We start from the raw sequence: 13,538 nt of genomic DNA on the forward strand, positions 1-13,538 counted from the left end.
CTGGCTTTCAGGTGACAGAAATCGGGGGGCAGGCCGTCAGACGATTCGACTGATTGCGGGATTTAACATTCAAATTGTGTCGCAATCCAATGCAATTACATGCACCAGGAAGAAGATGGTGAACTCTGTCGGACCTGAGCGGGGAAGCGACAGATGCAGGATATCGGGCGCACAATCTTTGTGAATCGCGGCACAGTGCATTCTCGTCGGACACTTTCGTGAACTCCGCAGGACCAGTTAAGTAAATGAGCCCCAGTAAATCCACAAACCTAAGAGGGAGGTCTGTGCACTGCCTGGTAGTGTTAGCACTGGATGGAGTCAGTCTACAAAGCCACAACCAATTGTCAATTTCTAAGAGGAACAACAGAGGAATTCTGGGGAGTCAATATTTTTTTTTAGTACAGGTTTGAAGAAAAAAAAAATTGGCACCAAACTATTTAGGCACAAAGTTTATTTATTTTTTTTCTCTCTCACCATAATTCACAGTTTAGGTGGTGACTAAAGCAAATATCTGAAAAGTATAATAAAAGATACACAGGGACGGGGAGAAAGAAACAGGAGGGGAAAGCAAAAAAATCCTTACATTTCGGACCTTTCAAAGTCACAGCAAACAATTATAATCTATATAGAAAATAAGCTTCTTGCAACGTATAAAAATATGTAAACTACCACTTTTTTTTGGGAATGCTGTCCGATGGGGGTCGGGAATAAACAAAAACCCATCTTAAAGGGAGTGTTCAACCATGTGCAAAAGACCGAAGCGATGACTGTAGCTTAATGGGCGAGGAATCCACACTTAGCTCGTGTACCTGAGGGTTCTCTATAAGGCACTAAAAAGGGAGAGGCAGGGCCTAAAAATCTGGACCTGGAGGGCACCGTAACCAATAAATTAAGTATATTCGTCTTACCCTCATTCTAATAACAGGGGAGAGGGAACATAAAACACACTCACATATCCATCAAGCATAGAGGAAAATTATGGTGAAATAAACATGAGGTGAAAAAGAAGAAGACAACAAAAATGGCTGAAATATTTCGGACACATACGTAAAAAAAAAAAAAAAACTAATTTTGCTCAGTTTATGACAAATTGCATTGACACATCATATAAAGGCGTATGGCCGTCAGATAGCGTGTACTATACAAGCATTGGGCTGCAAATCCATGTGCAGTGATTTTTATATTTAAAAAAACAAAAAATATATCACAGAAAAAAGAAGGAAAAAAAAAAAAAAAAAAAAACTTATGAAAACACAGAATTCGGTGCGATAAAATGTAACATTTTCCCGGCAGCATCAATGAACCCTTCATTGTCCGTGTTCAATGTACGACTGCAGAGATCTACCCCCCCCCCCCCCCCGCCTCCGTTTGATCGATGGACTGCACCGGCGCTACCGAAACGAGTGTCTTATGTGCTGCGCAGGACCTTTCTGCAGACGTCCCCCCCAAAAAAATTTCGCTGCTGGGTCAGTTCTCGTAGACAGGTCAGGTATAAATATGGGTTCAGTCAGATTTGTCCTTCTTCTTTCCAGACACTTTACTCGAGACCACGGATCCCACGGCAGAGACGCTCCCGGTGACCGCCGACACTCCGCCTTTCACGATGCCGACCCCTATGCTGGGCACCGACGTGACTGCAGTTTTCGTCACTTCGTAACTCTTTCCTCCGATCCAGGCGACTCCTCCGATGGTGGCACCGACGGCGCCTTTGGTGATGCTGAAGATGCCCCCGGTGACGCGCGAGATCATGCCGGGCTGCGCTTGTGGGTGGTCTTTAACTGAGGATACAAAATTTTGTAGATGTACAATTATTATTCCGTTAATAGGGATTGTCCCACTGTCAGTGTTGGAATTTTATCTCTAGCCATTACCGTTCCTGAGAAATCCATATGGATATTTTCATCGTTCTACTGAAGCATAGACCATCTTTTTAAGGACCAGGATGAAAGACTGTATGCAAATGAGCCTCCAATAACAACTATGGAGCCTGGAGCCCCTCAGGCTCATTTGCATACTGTCCTTCATCCCGGTGGTAGATGCCCTTTAATCTCAGGACCACACATCTGACAGTTATAAAGCCCAATTAGCATAGTTTTACTACCTTTTCTGCCAATAAGGCTCTGTATTGTCAGATGGGTGGTCCTTGATTGAAGAAGACATCCAAGGCTCCGCCCTTCTGAGATTAGATCCAAGATTTACACCAGAACGGTAAAGAACAATATAAAGTATAGACTTTGTTTCTCCATCATAAAACATTCACTTCCATTCACTGTCCTTGGAATTTTCTCTCCAGCCCTCACCGTTCCCGAGAAATCCATATCAATATTGTTCTACCGATGGGCGGAGCCTAGGTCGTCTTCTTCAGTTCGGGAGCACCCAACTCACAGTTGTGAGCCCAAACAGCGTAGATTTAGTACTTTAGATCAGGCTTTCTACTTCCAAATGGGTGGTCCTTGATTAGAGAAATCAACCAAGGCTCCGCCCATCTGACCGTAGGGATCCAAAAATATAATAACATCAATTTCTAAGAAATGGTGGGGGGGGGGGGGGGTTAGAGAGAAATTCCAACTACTCTATAATCAGCACCTATAGGATGGGGGGAGGGGTAGATCCAGGACTACGTCAAGAGTGATTACATTCTCTTCTTCAGTGGGACTAATAGAAGCACTAGTCAATTTTATTTTTTTGGGGGGGGGGGGGGGCTGGGGACTTTGGACCCCCCCCCCCCCCATTCTCATGATAATCAGGGCCGGTTCTTGAGGGGCTATATGACATAGAATTGAAGAGAGCATTGGCTGAGCATGCACTCTAATCATGTGGGGCTCTATCAAGGACCCCTTGTCCCTCAGTACAGATCCCGTTACGGGGGTAAAATAAAATTTTAAAAATTCAAGTTTAATGTTAATTTTAAGCTTTTCTAAACTAATCCCCTGCTGAGCCACTTCACATTTTGCAGATTTCTAAACACTTCTCATTGGGAGAAGGAAGATAAACTTTCGGGTGACATCAAAGCTGCGAGTCTTGACTGGAGAGCGTGCGGCTGCGGTGACAATCCTTCTCCGCTCACCGCTCGCCTCTAGCTCCCCCCCCCCCCCCCCCCGCCCAAAAAAAAAAAAAACGTTTCATCTCCAGTTCAATCGGCGACGTCTCAGAACCTGCCGTGCCCAACATCTGTGGGCGGCCGCCCCGGGCTCCTCAAATTAGGTCCGCACCTGTCACATCAAATACTCCAGACCCCGAACTGCGATACGGGATGGTTCTGAGAGTGTCAGCTGCATCAGCTCCAACGTTACATCTGTCAGAACAGGGGCTTAATGATTGAGAGGCCTCACCTCATACCGGGAGCTATTCCTGGAGAACGTCACTAGTGGAGTAAAATCAGCCTACTTTCTGATCAGCGGGGAGGGGAACAGTGATGGTTCTTGAGAATGGGGGTCCATTGTACCCCATGTCGCGCCCGAGATGACCGAAGCAGCCAGTCATGTATGTGCTGGCAGCTCTAATTATCTCCATGACGAAGATTGCCAAGTACAGCGCTAGGTTATCTCCGCCAGCACCATAGAGGTGAATAGAGCATCTGACACATGACTGGCTGCTCCGGTCATGCTGGGTTGCAGCAGGGCTACAACGGACCCCATCACAGAGATCCCCACCGATCAGAAAGTTAGGATAGGAGAGGGCCTAACTTGCTATGACTGGAGAACCCCTTTAAAGAGATAATCTGTGGGGGTCTCAATCAATCTGATCTACACTGGCCAGAAAGTTATTCCCCTTTCCTATAATCAGGGGATAACACCGGACATATAAGAAAACGGACTCCATTCATGTAGGGCTCTTCAAGGACCCCTGTTTTTGAGCTTAGACCCTCCATCCTTATTGTCCCTCAGTACAGATGTCCTTTCTAAAATTCTCTCTTCTATTTTAAAACACAAAAAATCACATCCAAAGCCATAGGAGAAACGAGTCACTTTTAGAGACTGCAGGGATAGCGTCATTTCAGCTGCCCCAATCTTCGGTTCCATAGCACCCAGTAGCTTCTGGTGTCATATTAAAGATAAGAATCTCATCTTTCAAACTGCATCAGAAATGAACCAAATATACATGCAGTTAAAGAAATATTTGAATATATGAGATGCAGATAAAGGTTCTCCTTTTGCTGCAACTGCAAAATTTCCAGTCCTGCAGCTCACAGAGCCACAAGATGCGATTCAGAAAGATGACATGATTATCTTTAATGACCCAAAAATCATGTTCTCTAGGTGCTATAGAACAGAAGACAAGGGAGGCTGAAGTGAAAACCCCCCCTGCATCCTCTAAACTTGACTCCTCTCAGGCAAATATGACTCTTCTTTGCTCATTTTTCACATGATTTTGGAGGAGATTTTGGTTATTAAATAGGTAAAACGGGTGAAATTTTGCTTATAAGAGGGAATTCTAGAGGAGACATTGCATCCCCTACCTGAGGGCGCTGGGTTTAGTGGGGAGAACTCCCACAGATCACCCCTTTAAATCAGATTTTACTCCACTTGAAAGGTTCCCTTTAAGGACAACTACTGCTGAGTTGGTCCCGAGTTGGTCTGTGTCTATAAACCTCTGTAATGTCCTCTAGTGATGAGGGGAAAATTCGGAACTGATCCAACCCCCTTCTCATCATGATGCAGCCATTACAGTAAATCTCAGCTCCCGAAATAGCGCTGTCACCAGGATCGCCCTCACACCTGATACTGTATCTGGAGCGGAACAATCCGCCGTCTATGTAAAACACGGGTTATTTTCATATCCCAGACATGTAACGTCAGGTCAGACGCCCATGAATCCTGCCATAAGACCCACAAGTGGTGTCCCAATGAAGGAGACATCGCGATAGAGGTTAGGACCCACATAAAACTTCACTTCTGTCTTAAAGGAAAACTCACCAGATTTCACCCCTTTAAACCCCCAGCCCCCTCAAGTGGGGGGATGAAATGTCCTTTTTTTAAAATTCCCACTATTACGTAAAATTCTGTCTGTAAATGAGCAGAGAAGAGAATTATTTTCGCCTGAGACGAGTCACTTTTAGTGAGGCTACAGGGAGAGTCTCATTTCTTTGGTTGTATAGCGCTGCATTGTTTTAGACGCTCCATAGAAGCTTCTGGTGTCATTAGAATCTCATCTGTCAGATCACATCCTGTGATTCTGTGAGCTTCTCATGTTTTCATCTGAAAGATGAGATTCTTATCTTTAATATGACAACAGAAGCTAAGAATGGAGCATCTATCTAATGACCCACCAGGATTGTGACTCTTGGAGCTACAGAACTGGAGCAGCTCACATTCCCAACTATGGGGGAAGATTTAATCAGAAGTGTCTGAGGTAAAACGGTTCTAGTTGTCTATGGCCCCCAATCAGAGCTCAGCTTTCATTTTATTAACAGCTGTGAGCTCTGATTGGTTGCCATGAGCAACTAGAACAGTTCTGCTCTCTGATCGCACTTCTGTAGCTCCCAAAACTACAATCCTGATGAGTTCTTAAAGATGAGATTCTTATCTTTAATATGATACCAGACAATTTTTTTTGAAGCCTGAAGCCTCATCTTAAGCAAAAGTGACTCTTCTCTGCATGCCCCTTTGTAGTATTTCTTTTTAATATAAAAACAGGTGAGATTTCACATAAAAGAGGAAATTCTAGGAGGTATATAATTTCATCCCCTGCGTGAGGGGCGGGTAGTTTAGTGGAGTAAAATCTGGTGACAGGTTCTCTTTAAGACCCTCTAGTGACACCTCGGTGGCTCTCCTTGGAGTATAAGTGTAATTACCCTCTGGCGTCTCCTCCCGTAGATATGCGGGGACGTCTTCTTCAGTCTTCTCCGCGTGGTTCATTGCGCCTGAGGAACACAACATGTTTGTTATAATTATGCGGCAGTCGCAGAGACGCCATTATCTTGTATTATGCAAAAACACGCAACAGTGAGATGTGACTTAACCCAGCTTTCCCAGGAGCAGATATTTAAAGTGTAAAAGCTGTGTAAAGTCTATGTTCTCCTCCAGCATACCATCCCCCCACGTATGATCCTGTCACAGCCTGCCCGTGTTGTTCCCCGCCGGCCCCTGGGAAATCATGGAAGAACAGGAGGAAACCCTGAACATGTACAGAAGATATAGAAGACAGGGCGGATGGAGGATGTTGGGAATAGTAGTTCCACGTTAGAATCTACTGTAATAATTACAATGATTTGTTTATGTTCTACATTCTGGTACCCAGCTTTCCCAAAGCCCTAAACTGTATAGACAACATACATCGACCCATTCACCCTCAGAGAAGTCTTGTAAAGCAAAATGCGCTCTCAATACGTGGGAATATAGGTCGACACCCAGCTTTTCTACAGCCCTGAAGGGCTGTTTTGCATGATTAAAGAAGATTTGCTAAATGATAAAAAAGACACACAACTAGACATCTTTACCACTCTGGAGTCTAGGAAAGCTTGGTAAACACAATTAAATTGGACATATATCTCATCACTCAGCTTTTCTAGGGTCCTGAATTACTAAGGGTGCATCCATAGGGGGATTCATGACGCCCCTCTGACCTCATAACATTCAGGGGTTTAGTAAAGCCAAGTATAACCTCAAGCAGTGAATATATTGGCCGTCACCCAGCTTACCCGATATCCTGAATGGCTGTTATAAAGGCAATAATGATCCTGTGCATCCCATGAACTCATATGATAACAGAGCCAATTAGATTTGCCATTTAGGGGGAAAGGAAATTAGAACAAACCCAAGCAAGGACTACTCTGACTATCACCCAGCTTTCCAACAGTCCTGAAAAGCTATCATGTGTATAGCTGCTAAAGAGGTGAACAAGATCCAATATCAATATAACTTGGTCAATCTACCATTCAATAGTATGAGAAAGCTGGATCTAAGGCCCTTGAAGGGGCCATATCAGCTGACACCCAGCTTTCCTATTACCCAGGATGGGAAACCTATACAGTCAGGGAGGGACATGTGCAGAGATCCATCCAATGACAATACAAGTAAGCAGATTTACCATTCAGGAGTCTGGAAAAGCTTAAAGATTACCATAATGGTTGCTGTTTGGGTTATCATCCAGCTTTCCTACAGTCCAGACTGGTACACGTGTACAGTCATGCAGTTATAGAAGTGCAGTAACAGCTCCTATTACATAAGCAAGTTACGTAGATTTTACCATTCAGGAGTCTGGAAAAGCTCAGCGCTGATTTATACAGTGACTATATTGATTGTGACCCAGCTTTCCTACAGTCCTGAATACCACATTAGAACAGTCATACAGTCATGTCTTTAGATCCTGAATGGCAAACTCGTGCAGTCATGTAGAAAGAGAAGCGCAGATACTTGACCCATGACTCAGCAGACTTCCCATTCAGGAGTCTGGAAAAGCCTAATGATCACCCAAAGAGCAGCCATTATTTTTATCATTAAGCTTTCCCAGACTCCTGAATGGTAAATTTAGCTGGTTAGCGTCAAATAGGATCTGTCACTTCTATAACTGCATGACCGATGACCATAGTTTTCACTGTCTGGGTTATCACCCAGCTTTCCTACAGTCCTGAATGGCACATTTGTACAGCAAGGCAATAAGAGAAGTGCAGCAACACATCCTATTACATGATAACCAGGGAGATTTCCCGATTTTCAGGAATAGCTTAGGATAACCCAAACACTTATGGTTAGAACCCAGCTTTCCTACAGTCCTGAATGACAAATTTGAACAGTGCAGTGAAGCATCAATTAGAATATAATTAAGCAGAATCACCATTCAGAAGCGTGTGAAAGATAAAGATAACTATATGGTCACTGCATGGGTCATCACCCAGCTTTCCTACAGTCCTGAACGGCATATTTGTATGGTTTTAATTAAAACATCCAATATAAAATCCAATATACAAAATAAGATTTGCCATTCATGTGCCTGGGAGAGCTTAAAGAGCATTTATCACCCAGCTTTCCTATAGTCCTGAATGGCAAATATTTACAGTCATACGGTTACACGTGCAGCGATGCACCACATGACAACAGAACTGAACAGATTTACCATTCAGGACACAGGGAAAGCTCAATGCTCTACAGAGACCCTATTGGTTGTGACCCAGCTTTCCTACAGTCCTGAATGGCAAATATTTACAGTCATACGGTTACACGTGCAGCGATGCCCCGGTTGACAACAGAACTGAACAGATTTACCATTCAGGAGACGGGGAAAGCTCAATGATCAACAGAGACCCCATTGGCTGTAACCCAGCTTTCCTACAGTCCTGAATGGCAAATTTGTTCAGTCATTTAGTCAAAGAGTCTCCTGACACTATCACCAAGCAGATTTACCATTCAGGAATCTGGGAAAGCTTAATGATAACACATGCAGCGGCCACTCTGGGCATCACCCAGCTTTCCTAGACCCCTGAATGACGATTTTCTACCATCACGCAGTTACGCATGCAGCGACATATCCCGTAATGGTATAAGCATGGCGATTAATCATGCAGGACTCCGGAAAAGTTAGGTGGTTGTTACCCAACTTTTCTAGTTGGATTAGGATTTAGCTGGAAAACACTTACTACAGATGTAGCTTTTTCGAGTACTATTAATATCCTACTGTCCCGCCCGCATCCTGCACGCTCTAGGAGGGGTATAATGGGGCTCCGGGGCACAGCAGCGGGCGCTGTACTTTGATACGATGATGTTTTTGCAGCCACATAACAAAAGCCGTGCAGGAGGGAGGAGGCTGCGGAGGACGGGCAGGATTTTCTTCCCTCCTGTGACGTGGCAGAGACCTGAGCTCCGCCACGCTCTACAGCAGCGACACATCCAGGTCATCCCTGGGGGATGGAGAACAATTCACCTCTCTATCCATCTGCAGACTCCACCTCCGGATTAACCTCCGCTCTGCCACCACAGGCACACACAACCCTCCCCGGCTCCGGAGGGGTTAAGGGCGTACGTCATAGAAGCCATGATATAACGCAGAGCCGTGTGTGTGTACATAGAGCACCAAACAGCAGACACGTGTGTGCACATGTATCACATGGCAATCCCGTGTAATATTACTAATCCCAGATGCGGAGACAACAAGTGTTACCCTATGGGGATTACAATATCTGCATGGCCCGGACCACCAGAACTTCTACTAAACTGACCAGAACAGAACTCGGACATCCCGATCCCTGTCTACAATGTATCTGGAGGCGACCAACGCGCAAAAATGTTGCGCCGATATGAATTAATCAGTATGACACTACGGGAACTTTAATGTCCACCTCACCCAGAACGCCAGGAGCTCTACTAAACCAGAATCCGGATCGGAACAGCCCGATTCAACACGACTCTGACATCCCGATCCCTGTCTACGATCTGGAGGTGACCAATAACATGAAATCAATGGGAACTTTATTGTCTTCATCACCCCGCCCACCCTGGGTACCACTAAACTATACACCAATCACCCCACTACATCTGACATCCTGATCCATGTCTACATTGTATCTGGGGATGTTTAGGAATGTCACTTCGATACGATTAAATCAATATGACACTATGGGAAACTTAACATCCGCATCACCCAGGACACCGCGAGTTCTACTAAACTGGACACCAATCACCCCGATACATCTCCGACATCCCGATCTATGGCGATCATGTATCTGGATGTGACTCAGGCCGGTGGCACGTGTGGCGTTTTGTACCCGGTTTTTGGTCCGTTTTTTAAGCAGTCCATTAAAAAACTAATCCGCTTTTTCAATTAGCTTAATGAGGATAATTGGAAAACGGACAAAAACGTTCAAAAAACGGATGCGTTTTCAAAAAACACATGCATTTTTTTAAAAAATGCATGCGTTTATTGAAAACGCATACTTTTTTTCTACTGTTTTGGTCCATTTTCCAATTATCCTCATTAAGATAATGTAAAAGAAAACGGTCAAAAACTGATGCTTTTCAAAAACGCATGTGTTTTTTAACGGACCGCTTAAAAACGGCCCAAAAATGGGATCAAAACGATACGTGTGCCGCCGGCCTTACGCGGTGACATGTTGCTGCAAGACGAAAACAGTATGAACCAAATGAAATTTTAAAGGGAACCTGTCATCAGCAATTGGCCTAAAAACCCTCTTTCACTATGTTGTCAAACAATGCGACACCGTCTAGTTTTTGTTTCATTCATGGCCTGGTGGAGTGACATCATCCAGAAAGTCAACTTTGAAGTGAGATGTAAATTGGTTGTATAAAGTCAGGGAGGCGGAGAATTTAACACTGATTGACTTCAGTTTTTTAAATCTCCGCCTCCTTGACTTTATACATGTCACTATGAAGTTGATTTTCTGGATGCCACCACCACACTGAGTCATGAAAGAAACACGATCCGGAATGTGTTCAGCTGCTTGGCAAAATATTGGTAGTGGTTTATTAGGTCAATTTCTGCTGACAGGTTCCCTTTAACTTCAACATAACCACTCAGATCACCCTAGCCTGCTTCTGTACAACTCCGACATCCCAATCTATGTATTTGACATACGAGGAGTTAACAAATGTGAAAAAAATGGTACTTCAATAAGAGGAAATTGCCGTTACCCTATGGGAACTTTAATGTCCGCATCACCCAGGCCGCGCTGAATTCTGCTACACCCGAGTTGGAGCACCCTAGTACAACACTGACATCTTGATCTGGGTCTACCACATATCTGGAGGAGGGCAATGTGCCGAAATGCTGCTATAGTAAGAATAAATCATTATGGAATTTTATTGTCCGCATCATCCTGACCAAGTGGAGTTCTAACAATTTGGGCAACGATCATTCTCACCTACTTCAGCACAACCCTGACATCCCGAACTATGACTACGACCTACCTGGAGGTGAGAGATGTGCAAATATGTCTCTTCAATAACATGAGATCAGAGAGTTCCTATGGGAAGTTTAAAGTCCACATCACCCAGACCACCTTGATATCCAACCAAGTGCCACCCTGCCCTCCCGCTCTACGGGCGACCAAGTGCCACCCTGCCCTCCCGCTCTACGGGCGACCAAGTGCCACCCTGCCCTCCCGGCGACCAAGTGCCACCCTGCCCTCCCGGCGACCAAGTGCCACCCTGCCCTCCCGGCGACCAAGTGCCACCCTGCCCTCCCGGCGACCGAGTGCCACCCTGCCCTCCCGCTCTACGGGCGACCGAGTGCCACCCTGCCCTCCCGCTCTACGGGCGACCGAGTGCCACCCTGCCCTCCCGCTCTACGGGCGACCGAGTGCCACCCTGCCCTCCCGCTCTACGGGCGACCAAGTGCCACCCTGCCCTCCCGCTCTACGGGCGACCAAGTGCCACCCTGCCCTCCCGCTCTACGGGCGACCAAGTGCCACCCTGCCCCCCCGCTCTACGGGCGACCAAGTGCCACCCTGCCCTCCCGCTCTACGGGCGACCAAGTGCCACCCTGCCCTCCCGCTCTACGGGCGACCAAGTGCCACCCTGCCCTCCCGCTCTACGGGCGACCAAGTGCCACCCTGCCCTCCCGCTCTACGGGCGACCAAGTGCCACCCTGCCCTCCCGCTCTACGGGCGACCAAGTGCCACCCTGCCCTCCCGCTCTACGGGCGACCAAGTGCCACCCTGCCCTCCCGCTCTACGGGCGACCAAGTGCCACCCTGCCCTCCCGCTCTACGGGCGACCAAGTGCCACCCTGCCCTCCCGCTCTACGGGCGACCAAGTGCCACCCTGCCCTCCCGCTCTACGGGCGACCAAGTGCCACCCTGCCCTCCCGCTCTACGGGCGACCAAGTGCCACCCTGCCCTCCCGCTCTACAGGCGACCAAGTGCCACCCTGCCCTCCCGCTCTACAGGCGACCAAGTGCCACCCTGCCCTCCCGCTCTACAGGCGACCAAGTGCCACCCTGCCCTCCCGCTCTACAGGCGACCAAGTGCCACCCTGCCCTCCCGCTCTACAGGCGACCAAGTGCCACCCTGCCCTCCCGCTCTACAGGCGACCAAGTGCCACCCTGCCCTCCCGCTCTACAGGCGACCAAGTGCCACCCTGCCCTCCCGCTCTACAGGCGACCAAGTGCCACCCTGCCCTCCCGCTCTACAGGCGACCAAGTGCCACCCTGCCCTCCCGCTCTACAGGCGACCAAGTGCCACCCTGCCCTCCCGATCTATAGGCAACCATCTATCTGGAGGTGAGAGATGTGCAGACATGTCTCTTCAATAAGATGAGATCACCGAGTCCCTATGGGAACTTTAACTTCCGCATCACCCAGACCACCTTGACATCCGCTCCAGCATCCAGATGGTATCCAGTGGGCGACCATCTATCTGGAGGCGACCAATGCGCAGAAATTATTAATATTATATCAAACAGAATATCAATCTGAGCACCATCATCGCGAAACACGATCACGTGACCCTTAAGAATTTATCTAAAACATTCCGGAACATACCAGACACTATAGTTTAAAAAAAAAATTGCTCTCAATCAAAATTTTAATCTTATATTAGGGCTAATAATCCACTGTGCGTCTAATACCCACTACGCATCATCCGGGGGTCAATATCGCCATCTGCGTTTGGATGCATTCGATTTTTACCATCGGCCTAGTTGTGCCCAGGGGGAAATATTTACAAGTATTTTTCGTAAAGAATTTTCAATAATTTTTACCATGGTGGTGAACGATTAGAAACGGAGGACGCGGCAGTGGCGGTTACGTTATAGAAAGTCGCTGATATGGTTTTAGGGAGGCAAATGATGCAGTAAATATGTGCATTTTGTCAAAAAGCTGTAAGATTAACTCTTTACGGTGCAGAGCCCTATATAAGGGGGGGTATTCCTAATGGGACCCCGTTGAGCCCCCATAGCACCGGTGCAGATGTGCACCTGGGACACGTCACAGCTGCTGCACTGCTCCCTCATGCACTAGTCTATACTCCATCACATGCACGGTACTTACCGGTAGACATGGCGTATAACCCAGTCTGTGCACTAGCGGCGGCAGCGACCGTATCACACACCTTCACCTTTCGGATTGTGTCTCCCTCCGCCGCCGCTCGTCACCTCTCTGTCTGTCTCTCTCTCTCACTTCACTCGCTGCGGACGTGGCGCCTGACGCATCCTTCCGCTCGGCCAATGGGCGCGCTGCAAAGCCGACAGCCAATCAGCTCCGAGCTCCTGCAAGTCAGTGACGTGGAACTGCCCAGATGTTCCAAAAAAACTGTTATTAGCCGCCTGGTAGCGGTGTGTGAGGGAGGAGGTGGCTTGCGCTCCCGCAAAAATCACACATTACTGTATTTCCGAGGGAAATGTCACCAAAATGGTCAAAATAAATGCTCCTGTTGCCCATAGCAAGTAAAAATGAGATGATAGGGGCATCTTCTCCATGTTTATAAAAGAGCCTATATAAACGTTATTTATATGGCGCCATCATATTCTGTAGCGCTTTACATCTTCATAGGGGACATATAAAAAATAATAAAGACATAACAAGAGTGATATAAAACAATAGGAGCGAGGCCTCCTGCTCGCCAGAGCTTACAGTCTATAAATATGATGC

The 13,538-nt window shown here is 46.9% G+C and overlaps 1 protein-coding gene across 2 annotated transcripts; it reads right to left on the bottom strand.

The window, feature by feature from the left end:
* Window positions 1-436: 436 nt before the first annotated feature.
* On the bottom strand, window positions 437-13,132 carry TMEM263 (transmembrane protein 263). Of its 2 annotated transcripts, none has more exons than XM_072145444.1 (3): window positions 12,939-13,132; window positions 5,795-5,863; window positions 437-1,778 (listed from the first exon to the last, which is right to left on the bottom strand). In XM_072145444.1, exons 1-3 carry the CDS (start codon window positions 12,946-12,948, stop codon window positions 1,504-1,506), a joined length of 354 nt encoding a protein of 117 aa, XP_072001545.1. In that variant the 5' UTR covers window positions 12,949-13,132; the 3' UTR covers window positions 437-1,503. The 2 variants fall into 2 exon arrangements, with proteins under 2 accessions (XP_072001545.1, XP_072001547.1); XM_072145446.1 differs by lacking the exon at window positions 12,939-13,132 and adding an exon at window positions 8,576-8,779.
* Window positions 13,133-13,538: the final 406 nt, after the last annotated feature.

This window comes from Engystomops pustulosus, chromosome 4 (genome assembly GCF_040894005.1).
Source record: "Engystomops pustulosus chromosome 4, aEngPut4.maternal, whole genome shotgun sequence".
In the NCBI taxonomy this organism is placed as follows: domain Eukaryota; kingdom Metazoa; phylum Chordata; class Amphibia; order Anura; family Leptodactylidae; genus Engystomops; species Engystomops pustulosus.